Source organism: Nuphar pumila, chromosome 13 (assembly GCF_984573655.1).
Source record: "Nuphar pumila chromosome 13, dmNupPumi1.hap1.1, whole genome shotgun sequence".
NCBI lineage: Eukaryota > Viridiplantae > Streptophyta > Magnoliopsida > Nymphaeales > Nymphaeaceae > Nuphar > Nuphar pumila.
In genome coordinates, this window is record NC_143261.1 from 50,320,464 (window position 1) to 50,345,749 (window position 25,286).

The following is a 25,286-nucleotide window of genomic DNA, read 5'->3' on the forward strand; positions in this document are numbered from 1 at the left end:
TGTTTGGAAGAAGAGAATGTTGTGAGTGGAGATGGTCATCTTCAACTAGATCCTCGCAAGGATGTTGACAACTCCAGCCTCATCTCCCAATTTTCTCCTCTCATCACTCCTCTCATCTCCTTCCCAACACCAGCTCCTAAACAGAGCCTTAATTAGTCATTCTTTACAGAAAAAGGTGGTGAACATGAATTGTCATATTGTGCTTAGAAGCATAATTAAAACTCCTTTACTTGACAAGTATCCAAAAAAAGCATTATCCCATCTTAGTGATGAGTTCATTCCCATAGCCCATTTTTTGGAATTGACCATGCCAAATCAGGTCAATAATGATTTGGAATAGTAGAATAAAGAACATTGCAAAAAATCAAAGAAACCATATTCAAATTGGAAAATGGTCGAATTCAAAGGCCACTTATGGCAAAAGCTTGATTTTCCATCCGAACCATTGGATAGATGCATTTTTCAGTAATTATATGAATTCAATTCAAGTCCCCAGCTGAACCAATCCAAACAATGGAAAGCTCCCCAAGCAGAAATCTCTTAGGGTCATTTATTTTCACCCAATTTACACATGAAAATGAGGGTTTACGTATGAAACCCTCCATTTTAGTATGCGGGTGAAACAAACATGCCAACTCCGTTTTCCTGTAAAGCCCACCAAATATTTTGACCTCAAAATAGCAAACTTGTTAGCTAAAAATTAACATTATTGGCTCATGACCAAGTTGCCTGAATTCATGAAACACCAACACAACACATGGTTTAAACGAGCAGTCTCAAGTCCAGTTGAAAACTTCAAACCCTTGAAACACCTGCAAACACGACGGAAAACAGGCAATCTATCCTAACGAAGCAAATAAATAATCATAATCATCTGAAATACAGAATGTTTGCGACCTAACTGACAATACGGCAAAAATCAAAGCGAAAGAAAGAATCTGTTTAATCTCGTGTCCAAATAGACACTAGGACAAAACCAGCAAAAACAAAACCAATTACATAACCTACCTCCCAAAATGTACAGACTAAAACTTTTCACGAGTTCCAGGAAAATTTTCTATACATGATTATCCACCTGTTCACTTTTTGGTTTGTGGAGCCCATCATCAACAAGATCACCAAGATAATCATCCGAATCATCACTTACAGGTTTTCAGTATGGACGAAATCACATGCATAACCATACGAATGCTGTTGGCTTCAGCAGGAGCTGTAGACACTGTCCTTTGCCTCACCAACATCTGGTATACTTGTTCAAGAATGGGCCGAGCATGCATTATGATCATCGGGTCGGATGGATTAAGGGCCATTGCAACTTCTGTTACCCATGAAAGTTTACGAGAAGTCTCATTTCCAAGATCACAAGCAAGCTGCTGGACAAGAGATAACAGGACTCCTTGGCTTAAAGGCAATGGTACAGTCGACAAAAGACCCTGCAGATCCACCTGTAAAAAGTAACCAAGGAAACACTGACTGCATCAACTCACAAGTAGACAACGCAAAATGAACCTCTTCAACAGTGAGATTCTCGCTAACAAAAGCCTAATTATAGGATCAAAGCACCCTCAGTATAACATGCAATGCAACCTACCATTAACAAAATGTACATTGAATCACAATTATTTGCTTATGGTTTAAGTGATTTATATAGTGCATATAAACTAGAGAAACAACAAAATTGCTTTTGCAATACATACATCTTTTAATGTACATGAAGTAGAAACAGAATAGGCATAGCTTGTGATTGTCCTGGTGCCCCGTCACATCCACTAGCACTAAAACTAGTGAAAAATGCTTGTCCTCAAGGATGGGCTTCAATTTATTTTACATTAAAAGAACATGCTCTCCCAATCCATCATTAAAGATTGGTATTATAATCACAAAAAATAACCAAAGCTAAAGCAGACCCTACAAAGTAAAACTTCAACCCCTGTGACTTTTCATGCAAATAACTTACCCAGATACTCACACATCTGTCCTCTCAAAAGAGAGTTATAACCATGTTTTCAAAAGGAAAAGCCTAGAATATTATTGACATTTGACATATTTTTCTGCAAAGAATGTAACAGAGAATCACAATAGAGATACTGAAAACTTTTTCTTTATTCCACTAGCTCAATCACAGATTCCTAGATTTCCAAAAAGGAAAAAGTGTGCTGCAAAATTTACATTCAAGACACGTTAAATCACCTGATTATTTCAAGATTCACTGTAAAGTAAATCTAACTTGCACACAAATACCCTGGCAAGCACTTTAATAGGTGTTAGATGAGGACATTAGTTTATCAAAGGTCACGGATGCACCCAATATAGACTACATTGCTGCTCAAAAACAATATTAACAGAAAGTGCCAATGAATTCATGTGTAATGTGAAGCAGACCAAAAGCAACAAAGAAGACCTGCTCCGTCGGTTATCAATGAAACTGACAGCTGTTAAAGCCAAACACAAAATCTAATGGTGCATCATGCCATTACCAAACTAATAATAGACATCAAGGTTATTTACCCCACTTTTGGATGATAAATTAACCAGGACTTGCACCCTTAATTAAAGCTCAAAGCACAAAGATGGTGACTTCCATATGTGGGGGCCTTCAAAATCATAAAGACTGTAAACCATATCAATATATAGCACCATATTTTCAAGAATAGTTATATTTGCAAAAATGTCCCTGACGATGCCAACTAATACAAGGCACCATCATGATATTTCAATAGTGGTTGGAGTCAAAGAACTTTGTGAACGTGTTCATGTCCATGCAGCGGATATTCATGATGCCCATAAATATAAAGAAATAAGAAAAGAATTTGCATGTGAGATGCAAACACAAACACAAGAACATACAGATCTTCCATGCTGTTCATGCTTTTAGTAGCTAACTAGCTAACTTACAAAGAGGGCAGTAAAGGGCAATAGGGTTCAAGAACCTGTGCAAACGCATGCCTGTGTGCGTCTTTGTGAAGGAGTAAGCAGATCAAATTATTCATAACTTACCTCGCACCTATAGTTTTGACCACCAAAGACACTTTATATACATATATACATACATATATATGACATGATAAGCAAGCACAAATAAATAAATAGATTTTACTGAGGGATCTTGCACCAGAAAAATTCATACCTGAGAGCATAACCAAGAAACAAGAGAGAGATCAGTCCTCTGCAGAGCTGCAGTAAATGCCTCTTCAAATTTGTGTTCAGAGATAAGCCTGGTCAGTTCTTTGGTAGGATCGAGAGGTGCCTCCACCTGTTGAATAGGAATGGCCTGCTCTAAGTGAATAAACCTCATCAAAAGATACTAAGAGACCCAATACGCACAGGAATTATTGAATTCTACTAAAATTCAGCAAAGTCAAATCAGAAACAAAAATATGAAAAACAGCAGATTTATTGGGAACCAACCTGAGGGCCGTTGCTGAGCTGTACATTACTCATCGGGTCCATTACAGGGTTAGCCCTCGAACATGCAAAAGCTAGGATCTTGCGCTGGCCGTCAGCTACTTCATTGTTTAAAGTTTGAACAGCAGATGAAAGGGAGTTGATTCCGTCCTGCATAGCAAAATTTAAAAAAGAGATTGACAAAAGATCATCTCTGAAGTCCGGTCCATTTCAGAAACTAAAACCACCATTACATTGTTAAAATGTATCCATCCATTGTTGTAATTAGATATATTTTATATATATAAAAGATGATACATATACATATATGGTATATATGTATATGTATCCTCCTATTTATATATATATAAAATATATATTTTCCTTTTGTTTAGCCGTAGGGGTATTTTAGTCTTTTCCTCTGTTTTACGCACATTCACTTTATGAATGTGATTGTAATTTATTTTATTTTTATTTTTCTTTTTCTTTTATTTTTTATTTCTTTTTTCTCAAGTACCAAAAGGTACCTTGGGGGGCCCACTCAAATAGACGTTGGGCCCCTTCCAACGGTCACATTTGTGACCGTTGGAGGGGCTCCAACGTCTATGAGTGGAGCCCCTCCAAGGCTCCTTTTTGTTGTTATAAATAGGGGCTCTCCCCTTTGTATTTCTTAATCCTTGAGGGAGCTTATGCTCCATTGTAATGGGGTTTTTACCCCTTCTCCATTATTCTTCAATGATATGCAACTTATGACTTTATGTCATATTTTTCCCTTTTTATGGGTTTTATGTGTTAGCACATTATGTGCTTATGTTGTTTCCCTTTAATGGGTATATTTGCACTCCACGTGCATAAGTATGGGTTCATTATTGAACCCAATGTATTCCAAGTCACTTTCTAACATGGTATCAAAGCAAGGTTGAGATCGAGTTGCTCTTTGGTGCATCGAGAAGCGTTGTATTCAAGAATTTGTTAAAGAAAAATGGTGAAGTATTCATTTCTCTCTATTGTCTTTCTTATAGTTATTCGGTATGCATTCTATTTCTTTGAGTATTGTATGAAGAATGAAATATGTTCTTTTCTTTATGTGTGATTTTTGTCATTATGTCTTTTTTGAGTTTCTTGCTACTCCATTGAATCGTTTTCGTATGTTTTTCTTTGAAAAACTTTAAATGATAACTTGCTTGGCGAAAAATTAGATATATGATTGCTCAAAACTTGCTTTAATGGGTCGGTAAAAATTTATGACCGTTGGAACTTTGAATTTACATTTTAAACCTAACCTTGTTTATGAAAATACCTTTATATGAATGTTTAGTCTTTAAAGAAAGGTATGTTAAGATTAAAATGCTTGTGAAATATGGTTTTTTGAAAAATGTTTGGCATATATGAAAAATTCCATATTATGTGTCCGTTTTATATGAGCAACATTTAATTAAGAAAGTTTTTTTTTTTAATACCGGTTGAATTAAGTTTTAAAATGATCTTATGGAATATGGTGATTTTCTTTCCATCTTTACACTCTTAAGGATGTTTTCAACATTTAGAGAGTTCTCTCTCTTTTCAATAAGAGACATTTATATTTTTATGTTGTGATTGTCTCTTGTGGGTTTTGGTGTTTGCCCTTTTGTTTGTTCATTAGTGAATGTTGTAAGTGCTTAATGCACTCTTTTGCTTTTCCGCATATTTCATTACAAAAGTTATGGTCTTCACTAATGTTTATTGTGTACTTATTTCATTAGGAGTAGGTAATAATCTATTAAGTCATGTTTTTCGATAAAACTTAAGAGTGTTAAATTTTTCCTCAATAAATGTTTACTTTTTATTTAAGCCATAGTACAATCTTATTTATCATAAGGTTTTGTTAATGAATCTATTTTGTTGGGATTTCTTCCACTTTAATGGAGTTCTCTCCTTCTTTGGGAGTTGTATATGTTTGTTTGTTCAAACTCTCCTTAAGGAGCCTTTCGGTCCTTATAATCTTCTTGTGAGTATATACTCTTTTATGAAGATTTCATGATTGTTTATCATTTTTAAGTTGAAATAGTAGATTTCATAAGTTTTTCGAAATTCACCATCTTTATGAATGCCTATATTGGCCTAAGTTTGTTATTTTTGAACTTCACCAACTTCAACGTTTAATTGCACCTTATGTCTTTCATAGTTAAGGCTTGTTTGTTCCAAATCGGTTCATACACATGATGTTGCTTAATATTTCATGTTATGTTGCATAGTAAGCCTTTTTTGGTGTACAAGACTTCTTTTGAAGATTAAGCATAATTCGTGGTTATGCAAAATTATTTTGATGGATTATATTGGACCTTTGATTCAATTTGTTAATCGGTCCTCTTTGTAAAAAATTTTTATTTGGAAAATGATTCCTTGTGTTTATTGCCCTTTTGTGGCATTTATGTTTGTCCATCACATGTTATTTAATGCATCATTGTTTTGGCCTTATTATTGTTTTATTAGAGATGTTTGTTGAGGTGAGTTATGGGCACCTCGTGTTATATCATTTTAGATTGTCCAAATTGCCATATTATAGATGGTGGTTGAGGTGAGTTATGGGCACCTTGGGACTCTAGAATGATTTGGTATATGATCTCTAATTATGAGTGTGACACTCGTTGTTATGTCTTTTTAGATTGTCCACTTACCATATTATAGATGGTGGTTGAGGTGAGTTATGGGCACCTTGGGACTCTAGAATGATTTGATATATGAGTGTGTCACTAGTTTGTTCTTGTGCCATTGATATTATGGATGCTTCTAAGTAAATGTGATGGACATATGGTATTTGAAACCTTAAATGTTTTAAGGTACATTTAAAATCAAGATGTTTTGGGATTATAGCCCAACCTTTTATTTGTTTATGAATCTTATGAGTGCATTTGCACATTTGTGATTCCGTATGTTGTGTTCGTTGTGCACATGTGTTCTTGTGATTTTGCATAAGTATTCTAAGTGTTCTTGGTGTGTGTATGTTCACACATTTGTTCTCAAGAATTTTATTTTATCGATTATAGTATCTTGTTGAAGATATCTTTTACATGCATGTTATTGTTATGAGAATTCATTTTAAAAGGAGTATTGTTTCATTCGAGGTTTTATTTATATGTTGTCATTACAAGCTTTATTGCCTCAAAAGTCCTTTCTTTTTATGCCCATTATCTAAGTGTCATCATATGTAGACAAGAATTTTATTACACCTTCGTGTGTTTTTAGCCCTTTGTTGGCTTTTGCTCTCTTGGTCTAGCAGCTGAACACACTTGTCTTGAGTGTTTTTATATGTAGACAAGGCACGTTGATTCACACCATGGTGTGATTTTTAGCCTATGTTGGCGTTTGTGTCCTTGTTCTAGTCACTTAAGATGTATGCCCATGGTTGGCTTATTTCATTCATTTCAAGTGCTATCATATGTAGACAAGAGATGTATTATGTTTTAGCCCATGGTTGGCTTATTACTCTTGTTCTAGTAGCTGAACATACTTGGTTTTAAGTGTATTTTTTACGTAGACAAGAGATACATTTTAGTCCATGTTGGCATGTATTCTCTTGTTCTTGTCGTAGATGCACTTATTTCAAGTATTATTATATGTAGACAAGAGGTTCTTTTACACACCTTTGTGTGTGTCCTTGGCCTTTAATGGCTTTATATTCTTGATCTAGTAGCTTATACACTTGATTTATGGGTTTTGGAGGACTAATGAGGAAGATGTTTGTAATGGATAAACTATTGTTGAAATTGGCAAAATTTCATTTATGACTTGTGTTTTTCAAGTAAATCATCTTTTTGATTGATTTCTTAGCATTTAATCTATATATTAAGTGCTTATGGTTTTTGCCACCCTTATATGTAAAATGTTTTTTTTTTATAAGTGTGACTTTCATAAATGTTTTTAAAAACCTTGTGAACTCTTGGGTTTATTTTGCCTAAAGTATGCTTGGAGACTTCGTTTCTCTTTTTTAGAACTTCACTACATGTTTGAAGCATGTTTTAGTTCTTTGAGTATCAATTCATATTATGATTCGTATATGCATATGCGTTCTTTGAGTATCAATTCATATTATGATTCGTATATGCATATGCTCTTTATGGCCTTTTTTGGGCTCTCATTCAATAAAGCATATGTATGTTATGCCTCTTCGTAGGCTTCTTGTGGTATCCCTTAGTGGATCATTTTGTTATTCCCCATTATGGGGTTATATTTGTCCAATGGTGGATCTTATGAATGCATTATGCATTCTTGCCATTTTTGCATAATTTGCTTCCGCTCATTTTGTTTTAACATAATGTATGATTTAGAAACTTTGGTTTTCTAAATTTTTCGTTTCATACTAAAGTAACTATCATATTATGCATAAATTTTGCACCTTGTTAGGAATGTTCCTTTTTTAGTAAGTGCAAAGATATTGTTTACTTGTTCTTTGTTGTTTTCTTTTCTCAGGATCTTGGAGATAGGACAAAGGGAAGTACCCTGGATGGTTCGGGAAATGGGTTCATCATTTGAAGACAATTGGAGGAAGACTATTTCAAGTTTCATTGCATCCTTGCCGAAGCCTCGTGGAGTTTTGCCCTTTTTTCAATCTTTTCGTTTCCCTGCAAAGCTTGAGGGGGGGTGTTAAAATGTATCCATCCATTGTTGTAATTAGATATATTTTATATATATAAAAGATGATACATATACATATATGGTATATATGTATATGTATCCTCCTATTTATATATATATAAAATATATATTTTCCTTTTGTTTAGCCGTAGGGGTATTTTAGTCTTTTCCTCTGTTTTACGCACATTCACTTTATGAATGTGATTGTAATTTATTTTATTTTTATTTTTCTTTTTCTTTTATTTTTTATTTCTTTTTTCTCAAGTACCAAAAGGTACCTTGGGGGGCCACTCAAATAGACGTTGGGCCCCTTCCAACGGTCACATTTGTGACCGTTGGAGGGGCTCCAACGTCTATGAGTGGAGCCCCTCCAAGGCTCCTTTTTGTTGTTATAAATAGGGGCTCTCCCCTTTGTATTTCTTAATCCTTGAGGGAGCTTATGCTCCATTGTAATGGGGTTTTTACCCCTTCTCCATTATTCTTCAATGATATGCAACTTATGACTTTATGTCATATTTTTCCCTTTTTATGGGTTTTATGTGTTAGCACATTATGTGCTTATGTTGTTTCCCTTTAATGGGTATATTTGCACTCCACGTGCATAAGTATGGGTTCATTATTGAACCCAATGTATTCCAAGTCACTTTCTAACATACATGTCAACTACTTAGGCACAAATTGCTAGAATCTTTTCTTACAGAAAAGGCTTTATTTAGAGAAAATTTTTAAAATAAATCAGAAAAGGACAGCATCACTTGCAAAAGTATGAACTTAGCACCAATTTATCAAAAGAAGGTAGGATTGATTCACCAACCTACCAAAAGGTGAAGCACTTATTTTATCAAACTATTAGGTAGTCAAGTTTAAAGTACCACTATTAACAGGATATTAATCATGAAAGTAACTAGCAAAAAGTGCTGGATGCCATCAATATGATGCAATAATTACATACCTTCAGAGTAAGTGCAAGGGTGGATTGTGTGGACTCAAACTGCTGCTGAATAGCAGCAACATGTTCTGTCATCCCTTTCTGAAATGTGGAATCAATTTGCTCAAACATTGCTTTGCAGGAAAGCTCAAATGCTGGAATCAATGAACTCTCCATGGTTGATCTTACTGAATCCTGCATCATAAGGATCATTTATCAAGAACACGAAATAATGAACCATATATTTTTGATCAAATGCAGAAGCAAAAGGATTCTTCTTTTCTGATTTGCTCATATATATCCTAAATATTATAAAAGCAGAAGGGTAAGAGGCATAAAAAATTAAACGCTTTATAAGTTTTTCCTAATTGACATTCTTATCACACGTCCTGAGAACGTAATTAAAATTTTGTATGGGAATTTACATATAGCTTTTTCAAAAGAAAAGAATGATACTTACATGGCACATGGTAATTTTACCAACAATTAATGAGTTATCAATTGTAACGGTTTAAGCGGATGAGCTTCTCCTTATCTCTTCAAAATGTCTCTCCCTCTCTTTATTTGCTCTTCATAGTCAAAATAAAATAGGAAACAATGAGAACCTGCCCTCATCTAAGGATGCACAACGAGCCGAGCTATCTTGGGCTCAGGCTCGACCCGTTTAAGCTAGGCGAGGCTCAGGCTCGACCCGTTTAAGCTTGGCTCGAGCTCGTTCGAAAAATAAATGAGCCAAGCTTGAACAAAGGTTCAGGCTCGGTACACGTAAACAAACCAAGCCTGAACAGGTAGTCCAGCTTGGTTATGCTCGATAAAACCGATTAGGCTCGGTTCACATAGTTATATAAAGAAATTAGAGTTTATATATGTATATTATTTTTCTATACTTGAACATAAAAAGAGGTGTTGACGTAGTGGGTGTGTCTGTAATCTCTTTGGAAAGGGGCCTGGGTTCAAATCCCACCACATATGTTTTTTTAAAAATTAAGTTTTTACACAAATTTAAAAAAAAATTATAAATGTGTTCAACTCGAGCCAAGCCCGGACATAGGCTGTTCAAGCTCGGCTCGAACCGACTCGTGTGCATCTCTCTCTCTCTCTCTCTCTCTCTCTCTCTCTCTCTCTCTCTCTCTCTCTCTCTCTCTCTCTCTATATATATATATATATATATATATATATATATATATAAATCACAGTATCCAAATTGGCAAAACCTTTCCATCTCCCCCCGTTTGATGACAATAATATGGGAAAGCATTTTTTTTGCATGGGGATGGGGTCGGTACCATTCATAATGAAAAAAATTCTATTATTTGTTTTTTTAAATGGCATCCTTGCCTCATAACCTATGTCACATAGGTGCGGGTGTGGATGCAGGAGCGGATACGGGTGCGAATGTGGCGATGCAGCACTTTAAAAAAACTTGGGTGCAAGGGTGCAGGAAGGGTGTGTATATATATATATATATATATATATATATATATATATATATATATATATATATATATATATATTAACAGTTTTAAGTTAACACTACGTGTATGTGTGTGCATTTATGTATTTATTTATATAATGTAGATAAAACTGGACTTGGTTAGGATTAACCAGAGTTACCGAAAGCGCCTAGGTAAAAGGGGAAGTGCGCTTCGGAAGCACGAAACGTCGCGCTTCCCCGAAGCGTGCAGGGAAGCGCCACTTTTAAATGGGAAGCGTGCTTCCCTTCCCATCACGCTTCCCCAATTTTTTTTTAATTTTTTTTGTATCTTTTATTTTTATTTTTTTCGCTTCCCCCTCGCTTCCTAGGTCGCTTCTGAGGTGATTCCCGACTCGCTCCTAAGTGGTCCCACGCTTCCCGCTTTCTAAAATTTTGAAAGTGCCTCGCTTCTCGCTCCTGCTTCCTCAACTGGCAACCATTGGATTAACTGAATCTACTTTTAGACAGAAATAGACCTCATTGTGGTGGACTTCACCTGACTAAGGAAGTTGTGTCCAGGTGTCGTGCGGGTGCGTTGCCCTGTTAGAAGAGTTCATGTTACATAGCTCATAACTATATAATGTTGAATTTAATTTGTTCTCTTTTTTATTGAGAACATGTGTTAGTTACATGGAATTATTGTATATTTTAACAAATTAGATAAAGCTACAAGGCCATTGCAAGTAACGCCTCTCTCTCTCTCCAAGAAATAGGTTCATTTGTACAAGCAAATTCCTGTAAAAAGACATGTCTTTTTTTAAGGAGAATGTCTTGAAAGGTAGATATTTCTTTGTATAATCTGGGAAGTTTTCCTAATGTCTTGAATGGTAGATATTTATTTTTATTTTAATATGGGAAGTTTTCCGTTTTTTCTCTTTCTGGATTTTTCTGTTTTTGTTCCGAAAAAAAATTAGAGTTTCCTTTCTTCAATTGATTGTTATTCATGAATTCCTAGAGCTGCTTGAATGATGGTGATATCACAATGGTTCCTTTACTATGTCACATGGGTGCGGATGCGGCACTTTCAAAAACCTTGGGTGCGGCAATATATATATATATATATATATATATATATATATATATATATATATATATATATATAGATATAGATATATATATATATATATAGATATATATATATATATATTTAAGTTTTATCAGTTAACAACATTAACACTAATGAAATAAAAAACAATTATCACAATATCTGATTTAACTGAGCCATTCGCAGTTTCAGAGTCTGAATTAGTTCATACTTACACATGCATGGCTTAATCTTTGAGACAAGCATATGACTAATGGCAGGATCAACCAAGTAGCATCCTTCGTAAACTTCGCAACACTGGCCCGAAGGCCGCGCAACTGTGAAGCGTCATCCGTCGATTCTGACATTAAAAATATATATTAGTGCAGGAAGGAGAGTTGTTTCGCCCCCCCCCCCCGAGCCAACGCATACCGAACATCCGAAAGCCCACATAGCGGCAAGGGAACCAACAACGACAGAACGCTGCAGCTACGACTACGTCGAACCCCTCCCCGACATTCTAAGAGGGAAGATGGAGAGAAGAAGAGGCGAGCAGAGGGAGTCGGAGAGGAGACGAGGAGAGCAGAGGGAGTCGAGGGTTGCCCCCCTATAACCCCCCGCCAGGGGTGGCCCCCCCGGACCCCCGCCCGTTGACCGCGTAGCGGGACCCGCGCCGGGGGGAACCCCCGGACCCCCCTTATATATATATATACATTTTTGCCTCTGTCGCACCCCCGCACCCGAGTTTTTTGGAAGTGTCGAATCCCCGCACTCGCACCCATGTGACATAGCCTGGGTGCATTGACCCCACCCAGGGTCGGGTTGACTGCACTGGGTGTTGCGCCCGCATCGCGTCGCGTTGATGCGGGTGCGGCACCTGGTTGGTCGAATCCCTGTGACATAGTTCCTTTATAAATTAGATAACGTCATGTTTTTTCCTTTATTTGTTCTACTTGTTTGTGGTTCTTCGTAGAGGGAAGCATGCAAGATTAGTTAGAACCTATGTCACATGGGTGCGGGTGCTGGTGCGGGTGCGGCAAAAATATAAAAAATTATATATAGATATATAGTCCAAAAGTTGGACATAAATGACCCTGGGTTCGTTGACTGCACCCAGGGTCAGGTTGACCGCATTGGGTGCGGGTGCGGCACCTAGTTGGAGAATCCCTGTGACATATAGGGCAAAAAAAAATTTGGCAAATTTTTTTTTAAAAAAATGACCATGGGTGTTTTGACCGCACCCAGGGTCGGGTTGACCGCACCCGTGTCGACGCGGGTGCGGCACCCTACTAGCCGAATCCCTGTGACAGGTTAGAATTGTGAGGGAATTCATGTTTTTTCTTTTTTCTTTTGAAAAATTGTTTATAGTTAATCCTTGTTCTTTGCTTTTAAGGGTATAATTTAGAGAAGAATTGAAGCGCTTGTGGAATTTTGCATCCTTTAAATGCACTTCTTGGATGTGGGTAGCAATGCAATTGCAGAATTGACGCTCAAGAGAATTTTTTTTCCTTCTTGTTCTATTTTGTTTTCCTTTTAGTATTGTTCTTAGTACCAAGGGGAAAAATGCTTAGTATGTATTTATTGTCAAAAAATGGTCAAGAATTCAACAATTGTGTTTCTATGCCTTTGAAGAATTTGAAACCACTCTTTTGTGTATTTTATCATACATCATGTTACATGATCATGATTCCATAATTTGCTATATTTGCCTTTTTTGTTGCTACAGTGTTTTACTAAGAATTGGAGAACCAACATTTATATAGTCTATGCTTATACTCATATTAAGATGCTAGATCCACCCATAGTTGTGCCACAAATATCATTTATTTTTTAAATTTATTGTGATAAATTCAGGGAAAATAAAAATCCAATAAATTTGCCACCAATGTAGCAGGTATGTTTTGGAAATATACTATGACTTTAATGCTCCTTTTTTCCCTTTATATGTATTGCGATATACAATTTTGTTCAATCTTGCTAAAGAATTGAGATTTCTTGATATTCCAAAAAATTGTATAATTTATCATGAGATTTCACTTTTAGATAACAAGATTTGAGAGTTGTAACTATGATTGTAGTCTCTATTTGTAATGTAGAAAGCTTTATATCCATATACAGACGTGTCTGCTTCAAGTGCATTACTCATACGACATGCTAATGGCTTCATATGCTGCTGCTGGTACCAGCAACATCCAACTACTTTTTCAACAAAATAAAAGGTCCAGGATCGAGTCTAAATATAGTTATTAAATCAACCTAAATGACCCACTCACATGATCAAGGTGATGCCATATTCCACCTTTTTTTGTAAAAGATTTTTATGCATAAACTCTCTCAAAAAAAAAACCTTCGGTATGTTTAATATATCATTAAGTTCTTTATTTGTTGGTTGTATGTGGATGCCATTACTCACTTCATCAGCATATTCCTAGTCACAAGGTGGCTCTTGTAGTCGTTCAGCCTATGTCATTGTCTGATTCTTACCTTGCCAATTCAAGCCCCATTTTTTTAATCAGTGAAATTTTTTATTGATGTGTGGCAGGTAAGGTCACTATATGGGAATGAGCAAGACAAACTAAATGGCAGGTGAAGTTTAATTAGTACTTTCCATATGGACCAAGTCCTGGATATGGTCTTGTCTAAATCAGGTCGAATATTTTTAAATTTGGCTGGTCAATGATGATTCTGTATATTCAATTACTTGCTCTCCACCTTTAAAAGCTTATAATATGATGGAAGCTTCCTTGGTAAAGCCTAATTTACTTCGCCAATGTGGCCCACCCGGAAGGGCTGGCTGTTTTCTAGTAAATATATAAAGGAGCTAAATCTTCTTGTAAGTTCACTGGGATATAAAACTGCGACATTATAGGCGAATGGGAATTGACTACTAGGAAACATATAGATGGTCAGTTGTCAAAAGGAGAACACTTTTATGCTGATGAAATATACAGATACTCACAATAAGAATTAGCAAATGCAGAAATTACCTGGAGAGCTTGCTTGACAGAAGTTTGAAACTGTGTCTGGAGTTGCCTTGATACCGCTGTTTCAAGTTTTGAACTGACAGACTTTTCCAACTGGTTTACTGCCTTGTCACTAACCCCTTTCTGCAATGGAAGCATCATCAATATTCTCAGAGACAGCTTGTTACATTCATATCATGTGCACCATATACAAACCTGAAAAGAATCTGCAACTGCAGCAGGAATCGCTTTTTCGAGAACAGATATAATGTTTTTGGACACTGCTGGGCCAATAGCAGCAATGTCCTTTTTCAATGTCCTATCCATCATGCCTGGCAGGTCCTTATTCATAATACTTGAGACCAAGCTTGTTATCTGCTGAACACGGTCACGTTCAACCTTCTCATGTTTTTCGTTCTCCTCAAGAAGACGAACCCACACGGCATCAATATTGGCTTTAATAATTTTTTCCAGGTTACGACCTAAAGCTGCTTCAATACGTCTTCCTTCTTTAGAAATAGGCACTGTAACCATCATCGCCATCTGTTTCTGCATTTCCTTTTGCATTGTGATGAGCTGCAAGTACATCAGAACTTCACAGTAAGAACATGCATGATTTTTCTTTTGCATGGAACAAATTAAAGGCCTGAAGATTTTGCCAACGTTATAAGAGGACTTAAAAAACCAAAAGTTTAACAGCAAAAGACTCCTAAACTTGGCAAGCTTGGGAATTGAAATGCACCTGGTTTAGTGAATCCTGCATAGCGAGAATCTGGGCACAAGCAGCGTCTGCAGGAGTGCTTGAGCTGCTACCAGGGTCCCCATTCGAAGAGTCTGTAGAGTTGAATGGGCTAGTAATCGAAGATGAGGCGGATGCTTGAGAAAGTTTTACTTTCTGCTTCTTTTCTTTTACCACTGCTGAAGTTGATTGTGTAACTGAGATCTCCACAGCTGACTCAGTAACCTTTCCAGGAGCATCCTTAGTGCACTCCTGGCCTTCTTCCTCACATACACTGGATGGCTGCTCCCTCTCATTTGATGTACCAGCATCTTCAACTTGGCGAGTATCATCAAACCCAAATATTTCATTAGGTAAGGGGCAACATTCTCTGGTTATATCACGGCTGATTTCAGAAGCTTGGGAATAAAATGCTTTTTCTCTCTTGTCTTCAACAAGAATGCGTGTCTCTCTCTTGGATTCAGTTTCTTCCAGTTGACTCTCTCCACTCTCACCAACAACCTTGACTTCCACCTCCACACTCTCGACCTCATTGTTAATACCAACTTCCTGAACCATTGTATCTCCTATCTTTGAATCTAGTGCAGCCTGAGTATTCTCGGAAGAGACAGCCATAGATAATATTTCTGATGGTGTTATCAAGTGTGTGGGGCTATTGCCCAGATCAAAAGTGATAGGAGCATTTGGCATTACAGGTATATTGTTTTGTTTCAGTGTTTCATTTCCACAGTTATCATTCAAGGAAGTAATATCAGGCACGTTGACATGAACAGTCTCTACCTTCCCGTCAACCAAGTAGTTATTAACCAGTTGGTCCCCAATGCCTTCAGGAGGTGGTCTTTGTTCTAAGCTTTTTGGTGGGCTTCTATGACCAGACAGCCTTCCTGACAATCTTGGACTCAGAGGCAGAGGTGGAGATTGCATACAAACAGTATCCCCATCAGAGGTAGCAGATAACAGAACATTTGGCTTTGACTCTACCCTAGGAATAACTAATTCAGGTACCTCGAGAGGACCAGAAAATCCAGATTGTACACTTGCAGATGCACCCTCAGAACTGTCCTGACGTAATGGTGATTTAGGCCTTGAATTTCCTACTACTATATCATTCACTGAATTTATCTGTGGTGAATCAGTTACAGTAAATCCATCTGAATTTGAAACCTCAAGAGCACGGGAGGCACTCAAATCTGAAGCTACAAGCTCCACAGGTGGTGGTAAACACAATGACAGATCAAGAGCATACTGTTGAATCGCCTGTGTCTGAACACAGTAAATTTGTACAATGCACTCCCCTTCTGATAGACTTTCACTAGTTCCAGTAAGACTCAAAATAGGCATAGTAACTGTGAACTCTGCTATATAATCCATGCGAGTAGCAGCTGGATGTGGTCCATATTCTACATGGACAGCATATATAGCATTCTTTTTTGCATTTGCCAGTAATATAAGCCCTGCACGAGGCAACACCACAACTTGGTTGAAAAATGCATTTTCAACTCGTGGTTCAGATGAACTCTTCAATTCCAACGTTTGCATGCATTGCCAGGATTCAACCTCACTATGTAAAAGCCACCCTTCTGGGCTTGCTGATGCCCAGACTTTCAACTCACGACTAAGAGGACCCTGGAAAAGAAACATGAAAAAGTAAGAGCCAGACCCAAAAAGATAAAACACAGATCAAAGGGAAAAAATAGCATTTGCACCTAAGCTTTAAGCTAAATCCTTAAACAACAAGATCACTACAATGGCCTTAAGCAGGGAACCAAGGGTTAACATAGTTAATGTTAATCCTCAATGAACCCTTTCCATCCAAGTCCTTTGGAGGAAGTTAGGGAAGGGGCATACATTGGTTGGAATCGTTTAAGGCATTTTCTCGGGGAGATTTTCGAAAGTTGTTTTTTCTCAGAAAAATCTTGGGAGTTCAAAAAATTTGAAAAAAAAATATAAATAATAATAAAAAATCTTCCATTATTTTTCTCGCAAAAACATAAAAACAAGTTTTAAAAGGTTTTAAAATATAAAAGAAACAAAAAATAGAAAATATAAGAAAAAATAAGTTTTCCCCTATCACGATATTTTGAGTGTTGGCAATATTTTGAAAATATGCTGATATATTGCCAATAATATCAGCTGACATAAAATTGCCGATATTATTGTGATATTTCCAAAATATCAGCAATATTGATGACATTGGTTGGAACCAAGACGTAAACCAGAGAAGCATATATGGCATTCTCCAAACAATAGATGGGTTTAAGGAAGCAGCTCAATTGGTAAGAATGTATATTCTCAAATGAAAAAACAACTACTGGAATGCACATTATCAAACCATAAAGTATAGTTCAAATCAACTCATGACCCAAGAACTTGAAAATCCGCTCCATTAGAACTAGATGACAAGATGAACTTCAAGGCTTAAGCGACTGATTGCAATCAACAAGGGCTCACCAGTTCATCATCAGTGTGAACCATAGTGACAAATGTTAAAAATGGCAAAATCTCGGCAGGCAAAAAACATGGGAGATTTTGAAATTTTTCATAAATCTCACATTTTTTCGGCAAAATCTCGGGAATAAAAAATAAATTAAAATTATTAAAAAATGTTTTTATAAGAAAGTACAAATAAAATATATTTAAAAATAAAAAACTCGGGGGTTTTCACGATAAATATCTTTTAAAAATATAAATATCGCGATATTTGTCACAGTTTGAAAATCTCGTGAGAAATTGCCATTTTAAACTCAGGCAATTTCTCGTGATATATCGGCGAGATTTTTTTAAATCTCGCGATCTTTGTCACAGAGGTGTGAACATCAACTTGATGGTCTGGTTGAGTCTTTCTTCAGAATCAAAGATAGATTTTGAGTTTTATGACCCTATGACTTGGATATAAACTACAATCACACTGTGTAATTGCACTTGAACTCCAAGTCTCCACTTTGAACTTTCATAATTAGCATAATTTTCAAAATTGGCATCTAAATTTTCAGCATAATTTAAAAATGCACCTATCTTTTAAAAAAAATCAAAATTGAACTGAATCCTTGTTATGGTTAGAAAAAAGAAAACCATGGAAAGCTTCCATCAACTTTAGATATATAAAAAAAAATCTTAAATTTGTCCTTGCAATTTCATTAAACATATTTTCTCCCTTATCCAAATCTTAGCACCCCTTCAAGTTCAATTAATCAATCTAAAGATTAATAAATTATAGAGCTGAATCAGAGATGATCAGAGGCAAAAATTGGAGAGATGGGATTTCAAATAGAGTCCCACCTATTTCATAAGCATCCCAAGTCCAAGTTCAAAGAAAGGGCATAATTTGTCTTTTAGAGAGTGAGAAGGCAACTTTTGTACTAATCGAGGATGGGTTAGTAGTAAGTGCAGTTAATTTTAAAAGTTTTTTTTATCAACATAAACAAAACTTCGATGTCTTTTCAAAATTTTCCAAAGTGAGGTCTGAGTGGTGCCAAAACATTGTGTGCCATTTTGAAATTTCCCTTTGCAATATAAGAAAATTAAATTGTGATATTTGCATAATAGAATGGTGATACAAGCATTTTTATGGCATGGAATGCTGGCATACATAAAAAGAACTTATAACTAAAATAGAATTCATACTGCTGTGAGAAGAACAATGTGATCAGGCCGTTGTGGTGCTACTAAAAATGTCACTGAATTCACTGGTTGGCCATCATGAGGCCTCAGCGTAACAAGAGGTGCTGATTTTCTTTCTCCCCATATCTTCACCTGTTCATAGAAGAAATTTTCAAAAGCAAACCAGTAAAGACATTACTTTAGGTTCACAATTGAACAGATCACACCAGTACCTAGTAATAAACAAAACTAAACAAAAAACTAAATGGCCATGATTTCAAGGTTCATATATAACAATAGATTGATTAAAGGAGTGTGGCATACAGAGGCAAACTTATACTAACATCAAAATATATAAGAAGAATGCATGTTTCTTTACTATCAAACAAAAAGAGAGATGGACGTTAATAATTGCATTGCTCCTCTCATATGGTATCCGGACACTCCATTTTGCCCTCAGTACACGCGTACACCCGGACACGCCATTTTACCCTCCGTACACACAAGTTTGTATTTAATTTATAGTTTATAATTATATTTTCAGTTTATAACTTTATATTTTCGGTATATAATATATATTTTAGATATAGCATATATATTTAGATTATATTCAGTTTATTTTGTATTTATCTGATATTTAATATATATAGCCGTGTCCCCATACCCACATTTTTTGGAATTGCCGTGTTGTACCCTCCGTACCTGCACCCGCACCCGTACCCAGGTGACATAGCTCCTCTCCATTAAAGAACAAAGACAGTTGGGTGCTTTCTCTTCTCCTACTAAAGCACTTAATGGACAAAAGCAACCAAAATTTATAAGGTCATCAGTATTAGTGGTTATGTTACTTCGAGTTCTAGTGGAACATCAAGGAGATAACAATAGACAATAGTTAATACAGAAAATAGGGGATTTGCCAGGTACCATGTTATGAATCACGGATCACATTGATTGGCTATAAATTAAATAATGAAAAAACAGTTTTTCAACCCAAAAAGGACAGCAAAGGTGCTAAGTTCAGATCCAGGGAAAAGATTTTATCATGGAAAAAAAAACAGCACCAGATTCACCATCTCATCATGTTACATTTCAGGGGTTACTCTGAATCCACGCATAAAGTAAGCCATAAGTATTTCATGCAGTAAAACATGATTAAAGATCTCCCAATGCCTTAAGATGGAAGACACATATCTATATGCATCATAGATGGTGCTTTGATCATTACTACAAAATCTCAACAGATCCTTTCTTTCCTGCTATGGGTCCTCAATAATTGAATACAATGAATAGAGATGGAAACTATAAGTGCTTAGTAAGAGTCTTGTCTTAGTTCATGGAGGAAGAGAGCACCATAGGAATGCTTCCAACAAATAAACCAAATTCATCAAGAATCTAACGCTAGAAAAATCTAGTTTTTAATTTTTCCTTATCTTTTGTTTAGAGGTCTAGAGAAATAAAATTTGGCAGGAAACATATTCCTTCCTCAGCAGCTCGCACAATGTTCTTTAATTCCTCTCCCAGAAGTGTCCTGCCTTTAAAATTCTTTTATATGGGTAAAAGAAGTCAAAACCTACAAAAAGTACAACCCAGACCAATACCAAAAAGAGACAATATATATATATATATATATATATATATATATATATATATATATATAATGTGTATGCATGTAGGCTGTACTAGAGAGAGAGAGAAGCCAATCCCAGACAAATAACAATTCCTGGTGCCACGACATTTAGATGCTAAAAAAGGTTTCCATCTGTCATAAGTGAGATATTGAAAAGACAAACATTTTTTATCAGCAAAATCTTCTTCTACGTGGATCCACAGGGAGCTTCCCAAACTGATTCAAGTTTCAAGCTGTTGATGTCCACTTTGAAACACATATACATATAAATCAGTATTGTATACCTTCAACAGAAAAGTATCATTACGTAGGCAAAATGAAAGCATCCTGATAATTGGGGCAAAAAATTTGATAATCAACATCTTGCCCAGCATATAAAACCCAGAACCTTCCAATGAAACCAGTTATACAAGATATTCATAATACAGACACAGATTTAGTGACGTAATTGGTGTAACATATTTCAAGAAATACAGAGATGAATTTGACATAATGCTTCTCAACCACATATGAAACAAAACGTTAACAAAGAAACAAACACAGAACCCGCTGAGTCTGTCTATTTCACTGTTAATCTCAAAAGAGCCAAGCATTACAACATAAACACTACTAATTATAGTTTTATACAGCAAGGTGAATCATGTACTGACCGTGCCGTCTGTGGATGCTGAGGCCAAACGAGAAGTCATCCATTGGCATATTGACAAATCAGTGACATCACCATCATGTTTGCCAACACAGTAGATTCCATCAATTGGCTTGTCAAGAGGGCACTTGATTGGCTCCTCTTCTGAAAATGCCTCTCCTTTTGCTACTTTTATTGTATCAATTCTAAGCACATAGTTCGCAATCCCAACCATCAAAACTTCCTGTTCCGAACATCATCTAGAAAATGGTCAGACATTACCAAGAACTGAGCCTGCAACACTACAACTGATTAGTTAATCTGATTTCAGGCATCGAGATTAATCCCTTATATCTACAAAGTTCACGTTTAGAATGATGAGAAAATTCCCAAAAAAGGGAAGTCCAATCTACCAGCAATATGTTCAACTTATGTAAGAGGTAAAACTTGGAAGCATTACTTGTTTATGTGTGTGCCAACACACACGAGGATGAAACAATTCCCTGTCTCCAACTATCTGAATGGCTAAGATTATTTTTGCTGTTATCTGTGGCTTGTCCTCCTCGTCACGGCCTTCAGTAATCTTCCAGATGAAAACCCTACCATCCACACTCGCACTATACACAACAACAATTGTTAGTAATACTAACACAAGCACTAGTATTAATATTAACAAAAAGAACAAAGAATACATCATGAAAGATGACGCACCTGGCCAAGAGATGAACATCCTCAGCAAAGAAAGCCATATCAGTGACTCTCTAAAAATAAAGTGGATAGTGTTAGTGTACAATATAAGATGAAAGATAAAATGCTAGCTTCTCAGGATGTTAAACCATAGGTAACATGGTTACGTACCCTCAAAAGTATATGATATGCACTGTTATCATCTTATAAGTTTGATCCTACCATAAGGATTACTGGAAGACTGGGATATGCAGTATGATGTAATGTGTCTCGCTTCACATTCAAATTTCTTATAAACAGCTTCTTCATAATGATAAATTGCTCAACCAAATATTTGAATTTTTTCCCCATATGGAAGTTTGAGTTTTATTAAAGAAACAAGACACGAGACAAATATGTAGAACAAACTTGTCTCACACACACTTCCCTTAGCTACATAGTGCTGGATTTGACACATGAGACAAGTTTCTTAGTAGATGGTCCTGGAAATGTGGATTGATGCCTGGATTGAAGCAAGAAATCAAGAAATGCAGGTTGTGTGAAAATATTCTTAAAATAGCTGGGTTTTATTTGCAGCTGGAACATGTACTTATGAAGCAGAAAATGTTGGAGAAATCTCAGGACCTACACTGTGAGTTTCATCAGAAATAGGGAAGCACATGGGAGTGTTTCAAGAAACCAAAAATGAGGAGGTCCACTGCCAGAAATAATAGTACAGCTACTCATCCAATAGAAGATAAAGTAGTTCATTTCACAATTCTGATTTATTGCAGATAGTGCTAGGGAGTTTGTTCAAACAAATTTGGGAATTCAAATGGTTGATGGGGTCTTAATAGTAGAGGGCTTTAGTGGAATCAGAGGTAGAGACTTCATGTCATTTATCACGATAACATAGTGTTTCTAAATTAACCACTAGGCTTTTATCAAACTTATGGATTGAAGAGGCGACTATGCCCTACAAATAAAAATTTGGAGCTCTATCTGGCATACTCATCCAGGGGATTTAGGTACCAAAGCACTTTTACCAGCCAGATGGAGCTTGGGTTGGGATTGGTCTAAATTTGTCTCCACTTTTCTTGGAAGTTTTCTGCTTCATAGAAGTCTGGCTTCTCTTCAAAAGATGTAGTAAAAACATGTCCCTGTGTCCCAAGCTACTAAATCCTAGTAAATTGGTTTCTTGATTAGTTTTATGCACATATGTAACATGTGTTAAACCCAAAAGAGTGTTTTACCCCTAACACAACAAGACACAGAATCTGGAACTAGATCAAATCCAAAGAGAAAATGTCACCACTAACAATAAAAAAACACAGAAACTGGAAACTAGACAAATCCCAAATATCAAGGTAAACACTTATGTGCATCCTCATGTGAAAGAGATTGGGATCTGTCTAATTTTAACAAAAAAAGCGAAAGTTCCAATGGGTTAATAATATAAGCTCTTAATAAAGTAGACTTCAAAAAGCAAAGGCTTGTGACCAACTTTTCTTTTGAAATTTATTATTTCAGGGAATCAAGAATATTCATTTGGATTGAAAGAGCAGATTACTGACTCGATGATTCTCTATAACTGACTAACCAGTTAAACCAGTTGAAGTGGCCTTCATGATAACACCGGAGACCTAAATCACAACTAATTTTGTCTCATGAAAAATGCAGAAAATCCCTACTCTCAAACACAATATTGCACAAAATAAAGCACAAGACCATTTCCTTGAAAATTATCAATATGTCGAGCAAGACATCGACCAATAACAAATCATCATTTTGTGATACCAGTAACAAGCATTGATTAGTGAATCCAATTCATAATCCTTTCAAGCAGCAAGCACCAACTTACGGAATCCAAAAGAAATAAAAAGAAAAATCCATCAAATCAGTCAAAAAAAGCAATCAAAATGAACCTGTGAATGCCCACGAAGCAAATGCCGCAATGCAGTGTTTATGTTGAGCACCCTAATCGCGCCCAACTTCAATCCATAGCATATATATGTCCCATTGACCGCTATCTGCCGTCCAATAACAAGTCCTGGATCCGAGACATACTTGGTGATCGGATTGACCTCCAATTGAGGCTGTACCTCACCAGGACGCCTATCATCGACATCATAGACAGCATAGTCTCCGCCGATATGGCGACCCCTTGGCAGTTTACTACTAGGCAATCGACCAGGGGGCACAACTGGTGATGGACCGGCCAAACTAATGGGGGGCGTTGTAGGCATCATCCGCAGAACAGGCATGTTCGCAGGCAATTGAGGGAACGCTTCAGAGGAAGAGGTGATCACAGGATGCGGCAGCTCGAGATTTGCAGGCGAAGTCGCGGGAGGATCGCCACTGGAGGATTGGGTACTGAGGAGAGCCATGAGCCTGGCGCCCGGATTCGGGGCCAGAGCGGCCGAGGAGAGGAGGTGGGGAGCGGTTGGTTGGGGATGTTGTGTGGAGAAAACGGAGTGGGGAGGGAGAGGAGCGTTGCTGAACGGTGGTCGCAATGGAGGGTGGGCATTCTGAAGTGGGTCTGGCGGGTAATGCATGTAGTGGTGGTATGGTGAGGTCTGGGGTGGGTAGGAGAAGGGCCCTCCCTGCAAATTTGGGATGTTGGGGAGTTGGGGCGACGAGTAGGAGGGTGGGAATTGGGGGGCAGAGGGTGCCATCCCATACCCAGGTGGAGGATTAGGATTAGGGTTAGGGTTTGGGGGATTGTTGGGCTTGAAGAGCTTCTGCATATCGAAGCCACCACCTTGATTTGGGTTCCCAGGAGAAGCCATAGATGCCCTAAAAAGCTGAATCAGGGACACCACTGTCCCAGAAAACCCCGAATGACCAACGTCAGAAAGAGAGGAGGAGGAGGCAGATTACAGCCTGAGATCGATAGGAGAAGGGGAAGGAGAAAATGGGCCTTTAGAAAAAACCTATGAATCCCACCATGCAAATGGATGAATCTATAAGCAGAAAGTTGGAGGTCTAATGGTCTCTAGTCTAAAGTGGAAGACCTCATGGAGACCACTTCTCTCCAAAATTCCCTTTAGAAAATGAATATTTAAAAAAATACAAAAATAAAAAATAAAAAAGAATGGGAGTGAGGGTGAAATAATACACTATTAAATACAGTGATTAGGGCTGTCAACGGATCGGGTTTGGTTCGGACCCAGGTAGAATCAGACCCAGACCTGATTTCAGATGTTGGTATCGGGTTCATACTCGGGTTCAATAGGATCTACTATAAGAGAAACATACCCGGATCCTAAAGGATTACATGAACCAAACCCGAAGCATACCAGGTAAAATGAAGTTTTTTATCTTTTTACAATTAAAAATAGTCGATCTTTGTTGAAACTTGGGTCGGCTATGGGTCTGGTATGAAATTTCACAAACCATACCTGGCTCCATATATTAATCTGACCTTTCAGGTCTGACCCGAATTCTAATCAAACCCTCTTATTTATCACCAAACCCGACCTTATAGGGTTTGGTACGGGTCTGATCCGGGTCAAACCCAACTCATTGACACCCTAACACTGATGAAGAAGGGAGTGGGGTGAAATTGTCAAGAGAGATAGAGGGAGGTCTTGTGAAATTTATTAGGACCAAGTTGCTGTTGTTACTATGTATTATGATGTG

General features: G+C 36.9%; 1 protein-coding gene across 2 annotated transcripts; it reads right to left on the minus strand.

Moving 5' to 3' along the window:
- Positions 1-840: 840 nt before the first annotated feature.
- LOC149818337 (enhancer of mRNA-decapping protein 4-like) lies at positions 841-24,680 on the minus strand. 2 transcript variants are annotated; one of them, XM_089985929.1, is made up of 12 exons: positions 23,570-24,680; positions 21,690-21,739; positions 21,439-21,595; positions 21,004-21,222; positions 18,751-18,879; positions 15,130-16,752; positions 14,604-14,963; positions 14,412-14,531; positions 8,951-9,121; positions 3,409-3,555; positions 3,128-3,253; positions 841-1,445 (listed from the first exon to the last, which is right to left on the minus strand). In XM_089985929.1, exons 1-12 carry the CDS (start codon positions 24,431-24,433, stop codon positions 1,140-1,142), a joined length of 4,272 nt encoding a protein of 1,423 aa, XP_089842055.1. In that variant the 5' UTR covers positions 24,434-24,680; the 3' UTR covers positions 841-1,139. The 2 variants fall into 2 exon arrangements, with proteins under 2 accessions (XP_089842055.1, XP_089842054.1); XM_089985928.1 differs by having other exon boundaries at positions 3,128-3,271.
- Positions 24,681-25,286: the final 606 nt, after the last annotated feature.